The 25,339-nt window shown below is 34.8% G+C and overlaps 2 protein-coding genes across 3 annotated transcripts; one reads left to right on the top strand and one right to left on the bottom strand.

Moving 5' to 3' along the window:
- Window positions 1-1,414: 1,414 nt before the first annotated feature.
- On the bottom strand, window positions 1,415-11,678 carry LOC138319690 (retinol dehydrogenase 13-like). The gene is made up of 7 exons (XM_069262836.1): window positions 11,522-11,678; window positions 9,111-9,229; window positions 7,919-8,074; window positions 7,235-7,367; window positions 6,215-6,240; window positions 5,785-5,986; window positions 1,415-5,062 (listed from the first exon to the last, which is right to left on the bottom strand). The coding sequence occupies exons 1-7, from the start codon at window positions 11,635-11,637 to the stop codon at window positions 4,948-4,950; spliced, it is 867 nt and encodes a 288-aa protein (XP_069118937.1). The 5' UTR covers window positions 11,638-11,678; the 3' UTR covers window positions 1,415-4,947.
- Window positions 11,679-11,892: 214 nt separating this feature from the next.
- On the top strand, window positions 11,893-24,284 carry LOC138318723 (retinol dehydrogenase 13-like). 2 transcript variants are annotated; one of them, XM_069261366.1, is made up of 9 exons: window positions 11,930-11,990; window positions 12,323-12,439; window positions 15,185-15,299; window positions 15,898-16,016; window positions 16,272-16,427; window positions 16,956-17,057; window positions 20,729-20,938; window positions 21,192-21,399; window positions 23,917-24,284. In XM_069261366.1, the coding sequence occupies exons 3-9, from the start codon at window positions 15,220-15,222 to the stop codon at window positions 24,014-24,016; spliced, it is 975 nt and encodes a 324-aa protein (XP_069117467.1). In that variant the 5' UTR covers window positions 11,930-11,990; window positions 12,323-12,439; window positions 15,185-15,219; the 3' UTR covers window positions 24,017-24,284. The 2 variants fall into 2 exon arrangements, with proteins under 2 accessions (XP_069117466.1, XP_069117467.1); XM_069261365.1 differs by lacking the exon at window positions 12,323-12,439 and having other exon boundaries at window positions 11,893-11,990.
- The last annotated feature ends 1,055 nt before the right edge of the window (window positions 24,285-25,339 follow it).

Genomic DNA, 25,339 nt, shown 5'->3' with positions numbered 1-25,339 from the left:
ACCTGCTCTCATCTCCCAAGTTGGTACTTGCTGACCTTTTTTCCCGTCTCTCTTTCTCACTTTGTCAGCTAAGGCAGCTAGAACCTGGTCGTGCCACTAATGGGACCTTCACTGCTGGAAAGCTACTCGGCAGCCAAAAAGGATTCCTCTGTTGCCAGTACACAATGTACAAGCTGGATTTTCCATAAGACCATATTGACATAAGTTGACTGGAGATGACAATATATCATATACTCACTGGAGAATGAAGAGAGTTCAACACGGGTTCCATCTTCACCAAGTTGTTCCACTGGGAGGATCCAGAGGGTCTATGGCCTTTGCTGGCCTAACTCATCTGCTATACTCTTGTGTTGTTGTTCATCCTCTACTCTGAACATTAACTACTATATCTCTTCCTTATTGCCTTCTGCTTTGCGCCACTGGTAATGTGGTCGACTCCCAGTCCTTGTTCCAGACAATAATGTCAATGACCTAAGTCTCCAATGATGTGCACACAACTTTGTTGATTGTGGTACCAGTTGACTACTTATGGCCTTTCCTAGTTATTACTCTGACTTCTCGTATCTTACTGTCTCTGGAGTCATTCTACTTCATGACCAGTCTACACCTTGAATTTCTCTTCCAGAGGACAATGAAAACTGCTTCAGAAATGTCTTGCTGAACAGGTCTATTGCTGTGACATTTGGAAGGACGCCCAGCCATGAACGCAGCTTCCTACTATTATAATTCTATGATCATGCAGCGGGATATTCTTGACTTCATTCTAGCCCAATAGTGAATGAAAATGGGTAGTTGTGATGGTCAGATCATCCATGAAATCTCTGTTTGACGGTTGATAGACATGTCCCTCTCCGGAGCCTTCATAGTGATGTCCATTCCAGTCGCAAATAGATAGGTGATACTGTGCAACTAGTTATAATGCCTTTCTGTAAGTCTTGTCAGATAATGGTAAACCTCAGTTTCACACTATCAAAGTATTTGTTCACAATGTTGACAACACATTTTGGGATATATGCTGCAATGCTATCTCTATCAGCTTGTATGTGATGTGTTTCCATATACAAGTACATTGGCCAAGTATAGCATAAACACTGTAAAGACACCTCTTTCAGAATTATCCTTACAAATCATCTGGCTTAGGATACTTACAATTACATTTAACAGTTATCAATTATACATTTACAGAAAAGTTTGCACTAATCATTACACCTTTTATCTGGAAGTTGTAAGAGTGCTGCAATTTACTCAATAAAACAAATTAAAACTCAGAATGAGAAAGATTTTTTTATGGCTTGGTTTGCGAATTTTACTTCATCCATAACAGGAATTAATTAAGAGGTCTTAGTGTAGGCATTGTTATTGAGATAAAACAGAGACTTAAACAGTCATTAAACAAAGGAATTAACGAAGCATGTAGAAAAGAAAATAAAGATCTCTGTTTAATGCATCATGATTACATACATATATACCCTGGTACACAAACGTACAATATACATGTACATGTATCTACATACAGTACATACACAAGTTAACATATGATCTGAATATGTATAATGATCAGCAGAAGAATACATCTATCTAATTATTATGCTAAATCTACATTATAAGACTGCTAAGGAATAATGGAGTTATCATACATTTTTTAAATACTGATTACATATATTTGCTGTCATTGCATATTACAGTTATCTACTCTTGCATGTAGGCATTTTGAAAACTGTGAGATCATAAGTTCATGAAAATTACACTTTTAATATATGACCTTAGGCTCAAAAGATCATGACATTACGCACAGTACCTACCTCCGAGTGCAGATAACTTTCAGTCTCAAGAAGGTAGATAACTCCACATATACAAGTTAACATCCGCCTTAGATGTGTTATCTATGTGTATTTGCCGATTTTCCAGAATTTTCTATTGATGACAGGGCACATTATCCATGTAGTTCAATATCAATTGTACAAAATCATAGCTTGTAATCAATTACAGATTTCTTAGTAACTAAATGAATAAAACATTTTTTGTTCTTCTTTGAAAAACGTACCTTTCCATAAGAAACTCATTAATTAAGGATTTTCAATCTATCGAGATTCTAAAATAACAGGTTATACATTTCAATTTATTATGAAGTATTAAGTCTTTATGCCATCTTAGCAATATTTGCAAACTATAACAATTATCCTGGTAGCGTATCTTTGGTGAAATGGCCGAGGCTACTTGATGAATATTTATCTCTTCAGAGAGCTGATGATATATGGAAGTTGACAATATTTTGTTTTATATTATATAAAACAAAATGTTACTTTTAAATAAGCATTTCTTGCAGTTGTACTGTTTAATATGACATACAATGGTATAAATGAATAAAGGATTTCTACAATATATTATATACTATGTTTATTACGTGCAGTAGAAATTAGTGAACACAATGTATCATAAGCACTACGCCGTATGTAAATCACTCTGTCCCTATAAAAACTTTATTTCTTTTACACCAATTGTGAAACAAGTAATATAACTTATACTAATCACTTTTGAAGGCTCGAATGTAAGTGTGCGAGGGGTCTTAGAAGAGAAGGAAACCAGAATGCCCCCAGAAAAACCACATGATTGTGCAGGTGACCCATAACCTTTTTCATGTCTAAGCTGAGGATTGAACCCTGCCAGCTAGGTGAAAGGCAAATGGCTTACATTGTAACCATAACACCACCCAATCTCACTATATCTCTCTTGACTTTGCTTTTTCAAACATACCACATATACTTACAGGGAACAGGAAAACCACTTATCATTATGGAGAATACCTATTCTCACAAAAAGTATGATTGTGAAAGTAATGAGTATGGCAATAATATAACAAAATGGATGTTTTCATTAAACACCAATTTTGAGCAGCAGTTTATGATTATTTCTGTTGAGCCACACTTGTAGACATAAGAACCCTCTTTTATGGCAATGTAAGAGAAATTTACTACTAAATATCTATGACAGATTCTGACAAAAAAAACCCAAAAAACCTGCCTTCCAGTTCACACTACCGTAATGTCACGAATTGGTTAATGCCTGTAAGACATACATGTCCATTATAATTCCTTGTGAAATAAGATCTAACAATTAGAAACAGTGAAGGGTGCAGAACCTGGAATTATAACATGCAGACAATATACATAAACATAGTATTGCCTTTCTCTCATAACAGCACTCTCTGATTTAATAAAGAAGAATAAAAAAAATATCTAAATAAACATACATGTATTAGAAAAGCATTAACACACTAATGCTGAATATCGTATGTAAGAAATTATCAGCAAACTCCAATACCTACATTTTACTTTACTCATGAGTATCATTACATACATATGTGAACTCTCATAAATAAACTGCAATATATATGGTAAGTAGTACAAAGTTTTATTAAAGATGCTCTACTGCTGACGAATGGTATTTTTCCCCTACCAAAAAAAGGAAAAGACGAATCAGCTTTTTTCAGTTCTTCAGTTACAAAAGTTACTTGCTTTACACCATTACCATCATTAAAAAGTTTGAGCTTCTTATTTTACTTTAAGATAAAAATATTAAAAACAATGAATTGTTCCTCGAAAAAAATCCACGGCACTATGTCTTAAATGGAATAAAGTACTGATTGCGCAAGCACAAAGAGAAACACAAAAAAATGTTATAAAAGTACTTTTATGTTAATTAGACACAAATATACACAATTAAACATAAGCTATTATTCAAATGATGAGTATCGTTTATGCTCAGTTGGCGGTGGAGCATCTTTAAATAGAATTTCAGCCTGAACATCACAACCAAGAATCCACAACTAACTAATGTTCTGATCCACCATTTTCTATTATCTTTATTCAAGTAAGCTTTCAAAGCTTCACCACAAAATTATAGGTCATAAAAAGATGTTACCACAAAGTTGGTTATCTTAGCATGTGAGCATTTTTCAATTTTTATTCAAAATGATCAGATCAATGTTTGTAACTATTTCAATGATACATGAAATAGCAATGACAAAAATCACTGGCTAAACAGTAACTGGAAGACCTTTCTTTATGTTGAATACATTACCTTTAAATGATAAAAGGTCAAAGTCACTATCATATATACATGTTTATGTATTCACACATGCAGTAAAATATTTCAAATCCTGACTGTGGATAGCTAAGAATATTTCATGACTCAGTCAATCAATGAAGTTTGTCTGCACATTTGGAGGTTTTGCCCCTTTTGTAATTTTAAATCTCTAATCAAGTACTTTAAAATATACTTGATTTCTTTTACATTGATTACGAAATAAGTCATACAACTTATGCAGATCACTCTTGATGGCCCTGATGTAAGCGTGTGAGGGGTCTTAGTGTAGGAGGAAACCGGAGTGCCTGGAGAAAACCCACGTGATTGGGCAGGTGACCATAAACCTTTTCATGTCTGTGCCGGGGATCGAACCCCAGCCGGCTAGGTGAAAGGCGAGTGGCTTAGCTTGCAACTTTAAAATGGCACACAATACAAATAGTCACACACTTCTCTTCTTCAATCAGTTGTATGGTTATGAATCTGATCATTAATATCATATGGTTTTGAATCTAATCATTTATATGTGAAATGGTTATCAAAGTCTCAGCCTTTTGTCTTTGAACTATACTTTATATTCTTATTTTCCTTGCTCAAGGAAGTTATAGAGAAATGGCTGAAAAACTCACTAGTATATCACTTCTGAGATTCATATAATATTAGTATAAAGCTGGATTAAAAGGCTGAACCATTGCAGCAGAAACTCATCATGCATTTGATTGAACTTATTATACACCAATATAATTTGTATACACAAGTGCATGTATAAGGAATTCATATCATAAAACTGTTCTTTCATCCTAAGTCCCTTATGTTACAAACATTTCCTTTTCAACCTCACTATATATCCATCCTGTACAGGTTTTAACTCTCCTTTCCAAACTCTTTCTTCTCAATCCATTTCAGTGACTGTGTAAATAGTTTCTCTTGTAGTTCCACATCTTTGACACTCTCATCTATTTCAAACTCGGCACATTCCCTGTAAAAATTCAATTAATAAATTGCTTTGCTAGTCTTCATAGCAACGATTCTATAACCATCAATATTATGTTGCATATGGTTGGTACCACATGTCTGATAACCCACTGCTGTGATGGAAAGATTTCAACAGATTTTAACCCAATGACATTTATTCTGTATTTGCATAATAACAGAGTAATATGCCCTTGCGGGTAGGTAGCGATTGTGACGTCTTGTGTTTACAAGTGATCGTCATACTTTTTAGAGAAAATGACGGGAATTTCGCTAAAAAAATAATGACGTAACAATCAATACCACCTGCAAGAGAAGTAACTCTGTAATATGCAACAACGGCATAGGAGATAAAAGATTTATTTGGAACAACTAGGTAGCCCTTAGCTTATATTCAGGTTAGGGCATAACGGGGATGACATTATCGTGATTACGCTGGACATTGCTATGATTGTGAAAATTTCAAATTTGATGGGTGAAATATTGAGAAATGGTTCACTCATATACACTGTATATCCTGAAAATCAGCCTGCGGAAATTTAAAACCACTTAAATATCATTTTATTGTTTTAACTTAAAATCTTGAACATTTTTCATCATGTTACATTTTGCTTTGAAAGATTTGAATAATGACCCCCGTATACATCGAGGTTTGACTAAATAAGAAGAAACTTAATGTTTACATACAGGTGGTACCTGTAAATCAAATGAAGTACATGTATAACTTACTTGAAAATCCTGCCTGAGACTTTGCCAGCATGTTCAGTCAAGGCACAGTAAAGAGCAGTCTGGGCTCCATCTTCAACAGCCTTCATCAACATACACAGAATCGGGAAAAAGGAAATGGCAAGGAATGCATTTTTCTGGAATGGCAGGTGGCGGTAGATTTTGGTGTTGACAATCCCTGGTAAGGCACAATTTACTGCAATTCCTACAAAACAATAAAATTACAATTATTAGACACTTAAAAATCTACATTCAGAATACAAATAGCAGAATAAAAACATGTACTTTTAAACATATTACAGAGACAAACGTTTTTGACATTTAATACAAGTGTAGTCAAACAAAGAATACCACAAGAAAGAAAAATCACACAAAGAATACCACAGGAAAGAAAAATCACACAAATACTTCCTTTCTTTGTTATTTTACTTACCGGGTTCTTTCCTACTCAGTGCTAAAGACGCCAAAATTTAGACAAGTTCATTCCCCTTCCCCCAAGGATGTTTTGTGGCCAAAAATTTGGATACAATCCATGCAGAACTCTAGGACAAGTAGCGATTTAATAGGATTTACCTCTATTCCCCTATTGGCCCCGCCCCGTCCTGCCTCCATAGGGGTCAGAGCCAAAATTTAGGACAAGGTTCTTCCCTTCCCCCAAGGATGTTTGTGGCCAAATTTTGGTTACAATCCATGCAGAAGCTCTAGGACAAGTAGCAATTCATAGGATTTATTCTCTATTTCCCCTATTGGGCCCCGCCCCTCCTGCCCCCGGGGGGTCAGAGCCAAAATTTATACAAGTTCTTTCCCCATTCCCCCAGGATTTTATGTGGCCATATTTGGTACAATCCATGCAGAACTCTAGGACAAGTACGATTTATAGGATTTACCTCTATTTCCCCTAATGGGCCCCACCCCTCCTGCCCCCCGGGGGGTCAGAGCCAAAATTTTGTACAAGTATCTTTCCCCTTCCCCCAAGGATGTGTTGTGTGGCCAAATTTGGTTACAATCCATGCAGAACTCTAGGACAAGTAGCGATTTATAGGGATTTACCTCTATTTCCCCTATATGGGCCCCGCCCCTCCTGCCTCCAGGGGGTACAGAGCCAAAATTTAGACAAGTTCATTCCCCCTTCCCCCCAGGATGTTTGAAAAATGGACCTTGACAAAAACAGGAAACAATGTTATATATATGAACATGCACACCAGAGATCCCATCATGAAATAGCAAGGAACACATTTCATTTATCTATACAATGTTTCACAAATATCCTAATGTAACCCTACTGAGAACATCTGAAGTTTTGAGTAGAGGTTATCGTAATAACAAGAGGGTGGCTGTTCGTGAGTTTTTGACAACTATAATTCAATAGTGAACGTTAAACCCAGCATTACGTCAGCACAAACACTTAGACAGGTTGACGAGTTCCTGACTGTAATATAGCATGATTGACTACTTGGTGAGAGCAAAACAAACTAGCTTACCTAGATAGTTGACCTGGAATTGTGATTCAAACTTATCTTCTGTAAGTGCCAGAGGACACATCATAATTCCTGCATTGTGAACCAGCAGGTCCAAAGTCTCTTCCTCTGAAGAAACAACAATGAGGTATTAAATAATAATGATTTATGGTCATCTAACAACAAACAGATATTTTATTCTAAATAGAAATTACCTTTAAGGGTCAGTGCAATATTACTGATATAATGCAATGATTCTGAGTAGAAATATGTATTGAGTGGGTAACAGTAGTGTATGTAAAGTCATGGTCACATTAACCTTGTATCTACCCTTTCTTCTCATTTTTGTCTTAAAAATCAAAATAACATTTCTGTATTGCCTATTAGAGAGTTACTTGTCCTTGTGTTGTGGGCAGGTGTTGATTGTGATATCACGTGTTTGCAAGTGTTATGTCATACTTTTCAAAAAAAAAGAGAAGAAAACAGCGAGCTTCGCTAACAAAACTATAACTTCACAATGGATACCTATCTCAAGGAAGGTAACTTTGTAATATGCAAAGATAAAATATCACAATATGAATTTAATATTCATTTAAAATTCTAGTATCAAGTCAATCCTCTTTATTCTTAATCTGCCCAATCATGAATCGCCAAAATCCTATTGGAATTTGAGAACTTACTTTTTCTAAAACTGGAAGCAAAATCTTCTATTGATTTAAAATCAGCCAGATCACACACAAGTCCCACAATATCTGCCTTCTTGTGGGTTTCCTTGATACTTTTAACAACTTCTTCAGCCTGCTCTGCTGTGTGGCAGGCAAGATAAACTTTGGCTCCTGTAATCAAAATAATCAAAAGTGATCAAGATATACTGTAATTTGAAAATATTTTTTATTACAGTAAATACAGGAATGCCTGTGTGATGATCATGATGAGTATTTCAGAGAAAAACAACAAAATATGAAAAATGATGAATTCATACAAAATGAAATGTTCTCTCCTCAAAAGATATTGTGTTTGAATCATCTAAGTTCTTATAAGTTAAAGCATACATTCCTCATTTTAGTAAGGTTACAATTAGATTACTGTACATGTATACCGGTACTTGAGTTGAAAATATATGGAAGTTTATTTTAGCATGCAGAAATTAGAAACAGATGTCTGATATATATAAATGTCATAGTAATTGATCTTGAAGAAAAAATACTCTTGATGCAAGTTGTGAAAATTGAATTTTAGTCTATGCATGCCTAGACCAAATTATTTTCTTCTTAAAGGGACAATTCAGTGAGGTTAATTCTGTTACATAACCATGAAGCAAAATATGGCATAATGTATTGTTCTACATTCCTTATGAAACACATAACAGGAAATATTGACAAATTTCACAACATTGTTAAGTACTATTTTCATTGATACCGTTGATATTCCAAATCATTGATCAATATGATTTAGCAAGTACGATATGTACGCTGTATCCATACCCGAGCCAAAGTCACACATGATGAACAAATGCAAAACATAACCACTGTGGAGTTTATGAAATAATTTTTAGACAAGAGGATGCTAATAAGGTAAACACACTACTGTAAAAACGATTTGAGTAGTTCTAGACAAAAAATTCTTTACTACACTGGCAAGGGCCAGGGTTCGGCATACAAGACATCTGAACACTATGTGTAACGTCCGACAGTAAGCGAGTGTTACTTTTCACATACATTTCACTACAGTGGGCTTTTCTGGCATACCATATTAAAACCAACTACCTAATAACCAAATTTCTATTAGAACTGGTTTTACTAACTCTTAGACTGAATTGTCCCTTTAATCTTCAATCTTAAATAAACTTGGAAAATAGACATGTCTCGTTACCTCTTGAAGCTAAATCTTTGGCAGTATACTTTCCAATGCCAGAGCCTGCACCTGTTACTATAGCAACCTTTCCATCTAGTTTAGTATCACTAAGACACCGTGCCCCTCTCATGTATTGTCTATGAAATTAAAAATACATTTATTTTACTAAGATTTACTTTTCCTTTCCATTGATTGGTTTGGCTAAATTGGTTTGAAAATCTGAGCTAGTTCACTAAGGAAATACCAGGTTTTGAAAGGGGAGAAAAGCTTGAGTATCCAGAGAAAAAACACTGGTAAGTCAATACCTGGCAAGTGCCTCACATGGGAATAGGATTCAAATTTGTCACCCAGACAACCATTCCTCGTTGGATTAAAGTTTAACAGGGGCCGCGGTGGCCGAGTGGTTAAGATGACCTGACATATAACCACAAACCTTCCACCTCTGGAATGCCGGTACGAATCCCAAGTGGTGCTGACCGTTAGTCGGTGGTTTTTCTCCAGGTACTCAGGCTTTCCTCCATCAACAAACCTGGCACATCCTTACAAGACCCTGGCTGTTAATAGGATGTTAATGATAATAGAGCTTAAATTGTCACTCAGCTGATGTCGCATGTTTCTTTGGCTCAGTAGGAAGAGCCATAGATTTTCATACCGGAGACCCAGGTTCGATTCCTGGTTGAGGCAATACTGGCAGGCAACCAGTTCTCGCCGAGTACCAATTCTTGCCATCGCATCTGTATGATTTCCTCGCAAATTTTGTCAATAAAGCCTTCTTCTGATAGAAGACACTATCATGCTAATTTCCACAAAAATTGTCTCAATATTCGTCTGTCGTCATACAAGTACATATGCGATTGCGAGAATTGGTACTCGGCGAGAACTGGTTGCTTGCCAGTAGGGTTCAGTCAGTAAAGCGACAGACCAGTAAGTGTGGGTCATTGCAAATTTGTTTGAGCCCAACTAGTGGTACGCTCAACTCCCAACCCGTGTTTTAACTATACACTACAGTTGTTACGGCAGTAGCGGATCACTTTGCATAAAATCGCTGCAATTTTTGCTCACAAAACTTCATAACATAAACCATATATTTTCATAAAGAACATTTAAATGTCTATCAGATGTTAATAAAAAGAAATCATAGAACTGGTCATGCAAAACAAAAGACGGAAAACAAAATCTACCGAAAAGTCGGCTATAGCGGATCAGTACGGCTGTAACGGATCACGCCCCCTGGAGGGCCTCTCTGTCATGATTTAAGCGACAAGGGTCGTCTCAAAACCTATTTTTGAAGAGTAGTTATGACTTTGAACCGCTTACTATAATTGCAAACACGCTAAAACTGCAACCGGTCTTCATATGACAATCCTGAAAGGACGCATACAACGAGCAGCCAAACAGATGCGTGAGTACATTGAACAGGTTGGGCACAACCCTGCATATGGGTAACAGTTACCCATTTGAGTAACAGTTACCTGTTTGAGTAACTAATCAATAAGTTACCCAAATGAGGAATTCTGTGTAAGAAAAATGCATGAAGCTGTTTTAAACTTTTTTATCAAAAAAGGGCGTAATAATTTTGACATGGCACCAATACTAACATAACTTAGTACATCATTAATCAAAATGGGACAAACTTCATTGTCTCAATTTTGGTAAAAGTCGCAAAATAAACCACCTCCATTGCTTACTATGTTGCTAAAAATGGAACACAGGTAAAACTCATTCAACCATGACATTTGCACTGAATTTCCCTGATAGCTATACACTGAAGTCAATGGAGAGCACCTAAATTGTCATCTTACAACAAAGTTAGACTACAGAATTTGATAATTCACCCACAAAAACATAGAGTCTTTGATCAGTTGCAAGGCATTCTAAAAATTATGACGCCCTTTTTTGATAATAATTTTTAAAACAACATCATGCGTTTTCTTTTCACATAATTACTCTATTGAGTAACTTATTGATTACTGCAAACAGGTAACTGTTACTCAAATGGGTAACCGTTACCCATATGCAGGGTTGTGCCCAACCTGTTGAACAGCCCATTGACTTTTGTGACGTGACGTTAATCACATTATTGTCCAGAGATCAGATGCACAGATGTATTTCCATACCACTTCTCGTAAAATGTACTTATAGCTCAATATATTTTGTTGTACTGCAGTAGGCCTAGGAATTGTTTCTGGTTACCAAATAAATTCAATTATAGATTTCAGTACATAAAGACTAAACGTGAGAGACAACTTCGACATGCATACATTGGTACATTGTACATATTCGTTCGGTACCGTTGACGGTACTTTAGTTATTTATATGTGTGGTAGTTACCCTGCTACGTTTGCTTGAAAATGGGGGGGGGGGGGGCTCACGTGTACACACCCATGTCGAGCATCAGTCTTATTTCAATAGCGCTTAAAAACTTTCACCTGAATGCATAAAGAACGCCGATCGTGACACCGATGATGATGGGCCACCATGACTCAAATATTGCTTCAGGATCAGGCATTTCGCCCATTCCGGGGATTGTCATTTTCTTCACCATCGTGATTTTCAGCTTATTTTACAACTCGACTAACCGGTGGAATGATAATACACCGAACCGATCCACCGTAAGCAATTTCCGGAAAATCAAATAAATAAATAAATAAATAAAAATACTCTCAGTCATAGCAACTTTGTCTTATAGTGTTAGATGTATTTTCATGTTTTACTTTAGCTTAAAAATATTTGTAGCATTATTATACTCATTAAATCAGTAACTAAGTGATTTTTCCGGATTTTATTTGAAATTTAGTATCGTAATTTCATTTCCTGTTAAAAATAAATAGAGGCAAGGACACACGTGAAAATGCAACTGTCACGGGTCACGAATGGCTAGATAACAGGCATTTGAAGGTAAAATTATTGATGTGCTTTAAGCACCTATTCGGTTAATTACCTCATGTCACATAATTTTGATGAAAATTTCCAGTGACTATTATAAAATTTGGTTGAAGCAAGGATTTATAAGTGAGAAGGATTCGTGTCTGTCTCTTTACATTACTAAACACCACGCGAGACGCCTATGAACCGGGAATAAAAACCGTTTTTCTCAACAAATACTTGTCTTATCGAGTCAAACGAAACACCACTGTAAAGTTTATTAAATTTCACGACGTTTATTACTTGCTTTAAAGACGGAATATTTAGGGGATATGCCTTAAATTTTCGTTAAAAAAAAATGGCAGCTCATGAAATGACGGCAACGCTTCTGAAAGTAAGACGGTAACCCTCGCACCCACAAGCTACATCAAAGGCTGCGCCGGCGGATATCAAAGGAAAATCAGTCGTCGCCCATCGTCACGGTCAGTGCACAAACACAAAAGCGCCTGCCTTTGACTTCCCCAAAACCCAGTGTGACTTATCCTTCTCATATACGTCCTTGGGTGAAGTTAAAGAAGCATGTTACACAACTTACCTTCAACGAACGAGAGTTTCAATTTCAGGACCCAGGCCGTTTTTGTTTATTCGGAACAACCGGTTCGACCGTTTATAAAAGTCATTATTTCAAGTATATATCCTGACGAACATATATACTATTGACATAGTGGTAAATGTCGCCTGAAATATCATACGTTTTGAAAGAACCGACACAGTCAACGCCATGTAGTGTTGTTTCAAACTTTTGGGCAATATCGGAAAACCGAGTTGCATCATGATGTGACAGACATCGGCGATACCTGTATAGATTTGAATCATTCGAGCTGTATCAAGTGGTTAATATAGGCAATACCCATACAGATTGGAATAGATCGAAACAGTTTGGATACTTCTGAGCTATTTTAGACGTGTACATGTTAAAAATCAATACAATAAATCTTGTCTAAACCGGACCGTGTACAAACCGGAAACTTGTCTATACCGATTAATTTGTTTGGTCCCAGCAAATTTTTTAATAAATTATTGTACCCAAAACCTGCATAATCCGGAATCTGTCCACTCTAAAAAACGGAACTGTCTAGGTAATGTTTAGTCTGTTACTATAGCTGCAATATTGTAGCTCAAAAGACTTTTTGACAGAAAATGGTGTCGTCTTTAGAGCTACAATTGGTGCCTATTACTGCTAATGGAGCAAAGTAATGATTATACAAACCATTATAAAATGTTTGTTTGCATTTTTTTCGTACTTGTTTGATATCGCTTACCTCCTAGGCAATAAAACTGAACCACATAAAATATCAAATTCTCATCGAGGCATTATTTTTACATAATACATATGAAGGTCTTTCTGAAGGGAATTTATACGACAAGTCCACAAATTGTGAATTTGACATCTTGTGAGCGGTACGGTAGATATTAAGAATGGTAGTTATGTTTGTTTTGGACAAAAAAAATATGTAAATGCATGTATTCACATAAAATAATTGGAAACCTACAAAAAAATATAGATAACTATGCCCGAGTGATTTTCGGAGGCAGTGCTCCACTACGACACATAGGGACCAATTCGTAACCGGCCGAAAGGTATAGTAGGCCAGGTACGTATATTCGTTCTAATGTTACTATACCTTTCTTTGTAAAATTAACTTAGGCAAACCGACAAGATTGTTTTCACAACATGGCACAATCAAAACAGACACTGTCGATTCACGCCTTGCCCTACCGTCTGATGACAGTTTTGTTACATATACATTGTATTTGTCAATACTTTTCACAGTCAATTCTAACAATAAAACACACATAACTTCTGAGAGTTTATTTGAATGTAGCACACCGAAAGAAATGGATCGTAAATGTACACCTCAGAAAACATAGGCTGGAATTCTGTGTTATACCATGTACATATGTGAGAATAAATGTTTGTGCTGTAATAAAAATTTCTCTTCTGATGATTTTCATGTTGGCCCTGCAGGTAGGGCGTAAGAATTGTACCTGCTGCCCTTATTGTATGATCGTAAAAGGGGTCTAAATGTAGGATCTTATCTTTTCTCTTCTTCCTAACTGACTTTATTCTTCCTAATGCCTCACTTGGCACCGCCTCACTTTTGGCCTTGAGTTGGGCATTCCCCCCTGTGAGGAAAGCTCTGGGTTCTGTCCCCTGGCAGAGACACACCAAAGTCTATAAAAGTGGTAGTTTCTGCTCCTGCTTAGTGCTCAGCGTACAGGGAGTGGGATGACTGGTTCGTCTGTTGTCAGTATAATGTGACCGGGTGGGGTGTGTTGCTTGGTGTCTTCGGCAGCATGTTTTAGTGATATAGCACTATAAAAAGGACAACAGTTCCACTATACAAGAAGACATAACATGAATATACCGACGCACCTCACACATCATACAAGCAACACACCACATACATGGGAGGCTGTCCTTACATGACCATAGCTGTTAATAGGACGTTAATTAATCAAACAAACCAAAAAAAAATCAAAAATCATGTGAACATATTATCTATCCTCTATAAACCAGACACCTGTATTAACCAAACAAAAAGACTGGTCCCATTCACATCTGGTCTAGACAAGTTATACTGTATTTTAATTTAATTGTTTAATAACTTTGCGAATACGAACTTTACGAAAGTCTGTAAATATCGAAAGTTTAAAACTTAAAGAGGCGGATAAAATTATGTAGAACACTTAAAATACCTTTTCTATGCCAAACAAAAGATTAAATCTATGCCAAACATACAACATATAGACCATACACCTTTAATTCATAAACTTACAACTAGGTCCAACCAGTCAAACCGCATAATAAGAAACAGCCTAAGTTGCCTAGGTCGTTTTCCATTTTGCGGTTTGACTGGTTGGACCTAGTTGTTCGTTTATGAATTAAAGATGAATCTGATGATTTTATATTGTTTTCAGACGACCATTGACAAAGCCGTCACAGGCCTGTATTTATAACTGCAGGTCTGTCAGGATTTATACTTGAAATAATGACTTTAACAAACGGTTGAACCGGTTGTTCCGAATAAACGAAAACGACCCTACTCTTCGGACAGCAATATTAACTGTAATATTCTTCATGTGTATATATATGCATTCCTTCCTTTCCTTCAACCAAATTTCACCTAGAGACTAACAGAGTATTGCTTTACTTTGTTTAACAGGTCTTCCTTTACTGGCTCAATATACATGTAGAGTGATGAGAATTCCACAGATCCCCAAGCCTGTTTTCAGGCTCAGCTTGTTTGGTACTATATGTGGAGCTGTAGTTTTAATCAAGTAAGTACTGTAAACATTCATATTTTCATGAAGTCAAATTTTAGAGCAAATAAGAAAAAACTGTAAATTATGATTAGGTGCGGATAACATTAATAATAATAGGTGCTGAAAATATCCTTTTACAAAATTTAGCGCTGTACATGAATTAGCGCTTCAAATATAGCCTGAAAAGTGCTAAAATAAAACTACCTCTAATATAAGTACATTTACAGTAAATAAACATAACAGCAATAACTGAAGACCCCATAACAGAAATATAATTTCTTTCAATGTATATTATGTAAGATGCAAATTTATCAATTTCAGACTAAATGAAATATTACACAAGTATTATATAATAAATAGGATCATGTAGGGTTTACCCTTATGTGTGTTCTGCATCAGCAGTATCTCAATTTGAAATTTATACATAAGGACGCCAGGGCATTTATGTCTTGCAGCCATTAAATTCTAGTTTATGCATATAATTTCAATCTGCAAGTCTCCCCATTCCCCCAGTGTAAAATATCTAAATTAATCAAATGAATAAAGCCAAAAATAAACATTTTACTGTGAAATATGTATTCAAATGTACCGGGTATGTTAATTTTTTTCTCAGGGATTACACTAAAGGAAAAAGGTACAGAAGTGAGGAGAGGATGGCTGGTAAGACGGTGATTGTGACAGGAGCCAATAGTGGAATTGGCCAAGCTACTAGCCATGATCTAGCCAAAAGAGGTCAGTAAACATCTCCATAAGGATCCTGTAATAGTTAGCACTGATGGTTAACTTTAAAATCAGGGGTTCTGCAACTATTTTTAGCTCAATTTGTTGAAGAGACAGAGTCCAGTTGGTGGACATTAGTTACATGATACAAGTTTCTCAAATTTAAAAATTATAAAGAAGTAATTTTGGGTCCACTGGTTGTTGCTTAACTTATGCTCTTAAAATTCTTGCATCAAGCAGACAAGTTTACTTGTTTTACATTGACAGGTGCCCGTGTAATTATGGCATGTCGAGATATGGGAGCATGTGGAAGGGCTAGGGACACAATTGTCAAAGATACCTTCAATCAAAATGTTTCTTGCAAGTATCTGGATCTCAGCTCTATGCAGTCTATTCGTCGATTTGCAGAAGAAGTGAATAAAGGTAGATAACTTTTAGGTAGAAATGAAAAAAAGTAACTAAAGTATCTGTCATGATATCATTTAGCTTACATTTACTTCTCTCTTTCAACAACTTATTTATTACCAAATAATAGGGACATGAAATAGGTTAAGTGAAGTTTTCCAAATGCATCATATTGTCCTTGCAAAAACACAGGTGTCAACATTGCTAAATGACTTCTTATAAAAAATCTGAAAGCTCAGATATTGGTCCAGTTGCATTCATGGATAAATGGTTACCAATTGGATTCAAATGAAACCTTTTGCATTCATATAAGGTCACAGATGTCTTATATGCTAAAATATGACAATGTACATGAAATAAGCGTTGTGTAGAACTGTTAGTTTCCATGGTTGCTTTAGAATCACCAATATAATGTGCCCTCCAATATTTCATGTTATACAGTAACCAGTAGTAAGCTGGTTGAACCATAGAAATGGAATGTGAGAAATGTTTGGTTTGGTAATATCATATTAAATAGGTTACTGTCATTTGTTTTTGTTTCTTTAGAAAACCGTGTAGACATTTTAATCAATAATGCTGGAATAATGATGTGTAAAAAAGCTATGACAGCTGAGGGTATAGAACTACAGTTAGGAGTAAACCATTTTGGTAAGTAACATCATACCTATCTTCGCTAGCCAAGGGTATTTAGTCTGATTCTCTTCCTACAAACCCTTGGCAGATTTCACTTGAAACAGATGTTCCCGCACTGCGCCACCTGCTGGATCACCGCAGTTGCGCCCCTTCCATTTACTTAATAAGCAACCAATTAAAAAGCTGGTATCATTGTTGTATGGTTGAAAAATGGCAGCGCCTTATGAAACATGTGTGTTGTTTGCGACAGATTCAAAATACCAAAGATTAACATATTTGTGATTTATTTGTTTATTCTTTAGTAAGGTCCGACATCAGTTTTTGTGTTTCATGCTTCTTCAGTGTCCAATTCTGTGACGAGATCGCAGTATATCTTGGAATTGTTTAACTTTGTGAAACAGAATCCACCCACGTATTTACTTCCCTATCTGTTTGGAGAGCAAAATATCCAAGACATTCATTAAGCTGGTCTAAAACATTTAATAATTGATTATATAATCAGTAAAATGACTTTGCTAGAAGTTGATGTTTACAGGCATGGCATGCCTGATGTCTCAGTATACAAAAGTAGGTCACTATATTATCGCATCAGTTCAGTTCTTTTGACATATCAAAGCCACATTTTCATTGGTCTCCTGAACCTAGCTGCATCCAATCAGAATTTGAAAGCAAAAATTTCAGTTTTGAGGTGAGACCGCACAGGGTTGTAGGAAGAGAATCAAACTGAATACCCTTGGCTAGTGAAGTTGCATCACCTGATACTATTGTTTGTATGTTAAATGATACAGTGTTCCTTTTGATAACTGTAAAAAAAATGTAAGAATATGGATGCTGAGATGCAATACTAGTTTTAATTTTAGCAAATTTAGTGTACATTTACATGCATTACTGAATTCAAATAGATTCAAATAGATTACAGACAATATTTACTAGTTTTGATTATGTTTTCCATTCTGGCTCTGTTTTGATTTTAGTCCAAAACAGCCATGTCACGATACAAAAGATATAAAGTTTACTTATAGTCGGCAATGTGCATACAATCCACAAGGTATTTAGATACATCTATCAGAGTTACTTCCCTTTGTTTCATTCTATAATTAAAGGGAAGTAACTCTGATAGATCAGATACACCATTGGGCTAATAGAATGTCAGGACAGCTACGACCCAAAGTTGGTACAATGACAATATAGCGAAATCTGGTAACTGCAGAAAAATTAAAAGTACCACAAAAATATATGTGTATTCATTATTTTAGCCCATTTAACACAATTGCATTAAAGTGTACACGGAATGGTTTGGTATATAAGGCTTGATAAATGTGTCATTGTATAAAATTTAGAATGGAGAAAGTACGAGTTTCATAGCGAATACGGTATTAGAGATAATGCGACTTTTCTCTAGAACACACCTGAAGCCCAAAGCCATTGACCCCGATTCGGGACCCCTGACCTGTGACGTCACGAGGACAACGGGACCTACTCTACTCGCATAAGATAGAGTGGCGATTTTCTGTGTCTGCCATCTAATATAAACTATCTGTTTGTAAATATCGATTTTTACAGACAGAAGTACCTGTGTACATGTCCGATACCTATTTAATATTATCCTCAATCACAGATATGAGTTTGGAACACGCTTGAAAGATTTATACCATGCAAATATTGATGTACCTGTCGTAGATAAAAGTGAACATTTCTGCGCGATTTCTGCACAATTATACACAATATAATGTGTATAATAATCCACGTACGTTGCAAATCTACGTTATTTGAAACCACATATACATGAATATTATGTAAAGGATTCTTGACTATGTTATCCAAAACCCGACTCGGGTCGTTGTACTGGTCAAACCCGCTTTACAAATTTCTGACTTTTTCATATAACCTACCCATACGAATTAAGTTATGATTCTAAACAGATTTTTTTTGCATATATGTAAATGCATCTACTTATTGCGTTTTATCTTAAATCGATCCATTTTTTGACGAAATACATTCAGCTTTCATATAATACAATACATCCGACGATTTGTTGATATTTCGCTCAAGTTCATTTATTAGTGTCTTTAATTGAAAAAAATAAATCATGCACGAGTCAAACGAAAAAAAAGACTGAAGATGTCTAAGTCTAATTCAAGTTGCAGATATCAAGTACAGAACAAAAGCAGAACTTCCGAATAGCCAATGTCGTGCTGCGTTTATCTCTTTACCTGTTTACTGCAGTAACTAAAATGCGTGGTCAACCGAGACTAATGAGGGGGCTAATAACCAGATTACGTAAGAAAGGTGTTTAGTGACCTGTCACGCTTCGTTGATTTAGCTCACGTCATGTGTCAAAAGTAAGCTCACAGGTAAGTTAGCGATGGACCATCATTTAATTGTTGTATTATGTCATATTTGTTAACACATATAAATCCTTGGTTTACAGTAAAATATACCGTTCGAACATAACATATAACAAGTGTATAAATCACTAGATGTATACATAATTGTATATTTCAGAATGACCAATGTATACATTTGTCTCGTATATATATTTCTAGTTATATGTACAGTGTATATGTATTTTTATAACAGAAACTACAAAATTATTTACAAATGGCATGTCGAAAAAGAACAATGCAAATATGATGCACAATGTCAGAATTTTGATATTTCTGGTAGTTGCTAGATTTTGGATATCCAATTCTTTGTGAATTTCGGTCAATATCGATCATTATATAATACTAATAATGATAATCTATATGACCGATAAATGTACTGTTGAATATTGTTAAAATAACATATGTTCTCATACATGTACATGTAAATGTAGCTATAAAAGGAAGATAGACTCGTTACAGCTATAAATGAATTATGTATTTTAAATTCAATTTCTCAAGTGGTTTATTTTTTTTATTTACTCCCCTACCAATTTATGTCTATGATATTTACGTGTATTGAACTATGAAATACATTTAACACCTTTTCTTTTCGTTATGCTGATTCTTGAAATCCATAGGCCAAGTGAATTTTTATTTATACAGAAACATATTCAAATGGATAATTATATGACCATCATTTTTCGAATTCGTCTCTTTTTATATGACATTATGAAAATTGAATATTCCCCAGGTTTGATAATTTAGTAAGCTGTTAAAACAGAGATAAGATCTCTACTTAAAAGTTTTTACACAAGGTACACCTGGCTTATACCATAAACATAAATAACTTACAATTTCCGCTAATCTACTTATGTTTTTAGCATGATTTCAGTTGCAATATTTCCTATATTATACATAATTAAATCGTCACCATAACTGTATACTGTATATATGTATGTAAAATTCTCGTAACCCCATTTTAAGAATACATATATGTCCACCTTTGTGCTATAACCCCACTACCAAACACCTCACTGCCGTTGTCCTCGTGACGTCACATCCGGTTATTCCCCAAATCAGCGTGAGCGGCCGATTACCTGATTAGCAGTTGATATACAGGTAAAAATCGAGCACTTCGGAGGGCGGTATCTCGGTACTGAAGCGGCCGATTTTGATGCGGTTTTCAAGATTCTTGTCAGGAGATCAAACAGAATAACATATCTAAATATGATTTTCCATTCCGTGTACACTTTAAAGTAAACAAATGTTAGTGAGTGTTTCATGCAGATGTCCATGATATGTTATAGTTGTTCATTGTAGGGAGCTTCCTTCTAACACACCTTCTGCTGGACAAACTAAAAGAATCTGCTCCCAGCCGAGTAATCAATCTTACAAGTTTAAGCTATAAAACCGCAAATATCAATTTTGAGGACTTGAACTCTGATGAGAGTTATAGTGAGAGTGGGGCATACAAACAAAGCAAGTTAGCTCTTGTTCTGAGTTCAAAGGAGTACGCCAAGAGATTGGAGGGTAAGAAACAATTGGATACTTCACAGCTCTCAAGCTGTTTATTAATTAAAATGTCCTTTTTAATGGTTTTCCTTCTGTGTATATCACATCAGCTTATTTAATAGATAAATAAATGTTATCATGAATGAGATATTGTAAACACCTAGTTTTATATCTTCAATAATCTGTAAAATGTTCTGATATGTAGATTTTACTCTTTTGTAAAAAATGTAGTGTTAAACTTATCCTTTATCCTTATTCTGTGTATGAACAGGAACTGGAGTGACTGTTAACCTTGTGTACCCTGGTATCACCAAAACCAAAATCAGCCGACATACAGACCTAAATAAATCCTTTATATCATGGCTAGTCCTGGGCCCGGTGTTCTGGCTGGTTGAAAAGTCTCCAGAGGAGGGGGCTCAAACAGTTATTTATGCAGCTGTAGAACCAAATATTGAAAAAACAAATGGGAAAATATTCATGTAAGTATTAACACAATTAAGCCCAGGGTTGGGGTAATTAAAAATGTAATTGTAATTAATTGCAATTAATTACATTTTTTAAAGTAATTGAAAGTAATTTGTAATTAAGAAATATTTCAATTACATGTAATTGTAATTGTAATTAATTACATTCTAAAAATGTGTAATTAACAATTACTTTTCAATTACTTTTCAATTACATATATATATATTTACTAATGTCTAATACTAAAATTAATGAATGTAAGACATTTATTTGGCTATATAGAAATTTAAACAGGTTACATATGTGAGGCAGTGACCATAGTATACCCTACACGGTGTGTTCTCCATTTGCCCACTTTTTAGAGAACAAAGAAAAGTGTTGGCATAGGAGAACAATGGAAAACCAATTATAGTCAGTTTCATAATATTTTTTACCTGTGCTTACCTGTATTCATTTACCTGTAGTTTGTCAAAAGTGGGGAAATCGAGAGATATCAATATATACAGTACAGTACTATATATATATTTTATGCATTTCAATTTCAACATTGAGATAAGAATAATGAACAAAAGTGTCTCCAAGCTTTAGGAGACGTGCAACAGGAAGAGCAAATTGTTTTTCACTAACTGTTTCAATTTCAAGAATTAGTAAAAATCATAAAAACCTTTACGTCTGTCGTTATTAGGAGAACCCAATCAAGACAATTATGCTTGTAATGTTGGCATGTGTACTTATGTAGCTATATAGAGAATATATCACAAGAAACCGTTCAATTTAATAGGATGATACATGTAACAATACACATGTAGATATGCATGTATCTAATTAATTATATCTGATCATATACAGTTCTACTCCATATACAAAATGTGCATTGTATATCAAACTTTACTGATGTCCCGACATTCCAATTCTACAGTAACAAGAAAGTCAAACATACATGTACTGTATATATTTGTATGTTAGACATTGAGAAAATCCAGCTATTTTTCATCTAGGATGATATTTTGGCAATTTTTTGGAAACATCCAGATGGTCGCTAAAATATCCTCTATGAAATAATTGCTAAGTATGAGATATTAATAAATTAAATATACTCTTTATTCAGAATGTAATATTTGGATTAATTGAGATATCTTTTGTTTTAATACAGTAACCTGCAAAACTTAGTAAATTTGCATAATTTGATAATACATGTAATATATATACCAATGCGCATCACTTTTATCACATTTTAAAAAACCTAAGCATTTCTACAGGATATAGACTTCTGCAGACTGCAAATTGTTTGAGAGAATGCGGATGTTATACTATAACTGAAGAACAATAAAAAATTGTTCAAAGTTTTGCTGATTTTGAAATTTCGTTAACTTATAGTTATACAGTAAACCTCTGGATAGTGTGAACACGCAATTTTCCCAGAAATACAGTAATTTATAGCTAGTGATGACTTTTTATACTATATACTTCTTTGAAAAGTTCGCACCTGTCCAATGATGAACGTAAAAGTAATACTTTTGTCGGCAAATCGGCACAATGGGGCCCTAAAAATGACGATATATTGCAGTGTATTTTCAGTAAAGTTATCAAAAAGGTGATTTCTAATGAAAAGAGGCTATATATATTAAAAAAATGTATGATACACATTACCATAACCTATTTTTTCTAGGTAGCATTTATGTGTATATGTAGATGAAGTTTAATGTAGTTGTATGTATGTATATATATATATTTTTTTCAAAAAGATAGAAAGAACTTTTGAAGTTAGTACCAAATATTAATTCTATGTTTGATGTGTTCAATCAACATAAAAATATCAAGAACATAATTAGATTACAAAAAGAGTAACATATTAATAGATGTTTCCATGTAATAAAATGTTCATGCATGTACATGTTATACATATATGATACCCTTATGGAATAAGTACAGTAGCACATGTGAAATTCACAGGTAAAACATAGGTAAATCCTGGTTTACTTCTCTGAAATAGACTATAACCCTTGTCATAACATTCTGCTAATTATCAGATTATAAAAAGTGGGCAAATGGAGATACAGCCCCAACCCGATTAAGAGCCTAAATAAGTTGTCAGGATGGAAAAAAGGAAGATGGATAAACCCTACATCATTCATAAATCTTTTGAAATTAACTCAACATTTGCATGCTTAATTATAATGTTAAACTTTTGTAAAATTAAAATAGTTATTAAGTTGTATGGCATATACCAGTATAAGCAGAGGTTGAGTTATACAGTTATTCTAGAGTTAAACATACACCTATATTTACAATACTGGACTCAGTATTACACAAACAGTGATATAGCATTGGCCTATGGAAACGAAGGGAAGTAACTGTGATAGAATGAGAATAGAAATACACCGGACGGAAAGTATGTATATATAGATTAAAGAAGCTTTTGATTGATAAAACTGTCTAAAGTTTTCCTCCTTTTGTGTAGATATATGGCGAGATACACGTGTAGAAATGTTTATAAGGTTCCATTTATATGTCTTCTTATCTGTTTTCAGTGATTTAGAAGAACAAGAAATTCCTTACCTTCGTGAGTCAGATGAGGTGGATGGGAAAAGACTTTTTGCAACAAGCCAAAAATGGACGAGAATTACGTGACAATAGAATGTTTAAGAAATATATTCAAGACATTTCATTTTAATAACTGTTCTCTGTGTCCCTGTTCTCCATATTTTGAAACTGCTGTTCTTTGCTGATCAAAGATTAACACCAGCATTATGTTTGAGAACAAAATATGTGAGAATTGGGGAATACATCAGAGGAAAAGATGTGATACCAAGTGTAAAGTATTTCTTTACTTCTGACTGAGTTTCGTGCATTTTTAATTATTGTTCATGGAATTTATAGAATAAATCATGAAAAGCAATTATTGTGTTATATTTTTGTGGGATTTTTACCTCATCCACTCGCATTGCAATCGCCAGAGTATTGCCTATGTGTGTGTAATTCAAATATGTTTCTTATATGCATTCTTACATCCTGATAATCTAGCAGTTCCAATCACGCACGATCTCTACACCCCTGGACTAGAACAGAACAGGTAATTTAGTGGTTTGCTGTACATCAAAAGAGCCGTGTAAAGATACACTGTGGTTAGCTGTATGTGTGGCTTTGACTCTGTAGTCTTCAAAGGAAATCTTTGCAGACCTGTGAGTTTCAATGCGCATTCCAAATTAAATCGTATCAAAATTTAGACTTAACTTGAACTTGGTAACCATGGTAACAGTAATCAATCAAACACGTGTTTACGTGAGTCATCTATGGCCAACGCCTCAACGACACGGGCCTTACAATTATATGGACATTTACTGACAGTAAAAAAAAATACAAGAGTACAAGTCTCCAGAAGTATACACGAATAACGCGCGCATGCAAGATTGTAAGCAAACAATTACCAATAAAAATACCAAAATCAAAGGAGCACCTAATATTACCATATATTCAGGAGAACGAGTTGAACCAACCTTAAATTTTGCAGCCTAAATATTAGTTGTAAGTTATGACAAAATAACAAATATGTCAAATTGTGACAAACAACGATTTTATTCACTTTTAGCTATTAAAAGATGTGAGTGTTTAGTAAGGCAGTAAAATTAGAAAGCGAGCACAACCGGCTTCTTACACATGGTGTTTCTTATATTATATTGTTAGTCCATTCTGACTGATCGATGGATAGATTTATCTACGCGATGATATTCTACGCACGTACACTGTAGAGATCTATACAAATGTATGAAAAGCCCATCATTATAAAATATCTGATTGAGCTGATGAAAAGATGATGAATCACAACATAATGATGCAATAGGTATAGTAGGTCCAAGTTTTCAATTTCAAGTGTATTGATTTTTCCAACACGCGTTTTTGTTAGCTTTGTGTCTACCTGTAAAACGCCATCCCAGCACTATCGTCACATAACAT

Source organism: Argopecten irradians, chromosome 3 (genome assembly GCF_041381155.1).
Source record: "Argopecten irradians isolate NY chromosome 3, Ai_NY, whole genome shotgun sequence".
In the NCBI taxonomy this organism is placed as follows: Eukaryota; Metazoa; Mollusca; class Bivalvia; order Pectinida; family Pectinidae; genus Argopecten; species Argopecten irradians.
The sequence above is the reverse complement of the archived record's forward strand: the minus strand, read 5'-3'. Positions and strand labels throughout refer to the sequence as shown.

What these genes read in the sequence shown, in the direction of transcription:
- LOC138319690 (XM_069262836.1), bottom strand. Translation starts at nt 11,637, where the DNA reads ATGGTGAAGAAAATGACAATCCCCGGAATGGGCGAAATGCCTGATCCT. An exon ending in GTTTGTTTTGCTCTCACCAA is followed by an intron (nt 6,241 to 7,234) that starts GTAGTCAATCAT and finishes AATTTTGGCGTC; the next exon opens with TTTAGCACTGAGTAGGAAAG. An exon ending in GTCTCAGGCAGGATTTTCAA is followed by an intron (nt 5,063 to 5,784) that starts GTAAGTTATACA and finishes GAATTTTTACAG; the next exon opens with GGAATGTGCCGAGTTTGAAA.
- LOC138318723 (XM_069261365.1), top strand. Translation starts at nt 15,220, where the DNA reads ATGAGAATTCCACAGATCCCCAAGCCTGTTTTCAGGCTCAGCTTGTTT. An exon ending in GTACGCCAAGAGATTGGAGG is followed by an intron (nt 20,939 to 21,191) that starts GTAAGAAACAAT and finishes GTGTATGAACAG; the next exon opens with GAACTGGAGTGACTGTTAAC. An exon ending in ACAAATGGGAAAATATTCAT is followed by an intron (nt 21,400 to 23,916) that starts GTAAGTATTAAC and finishes ATCTGTTTTCAG; the next exon opens with TGATTTAGAAGAACAAGAAA.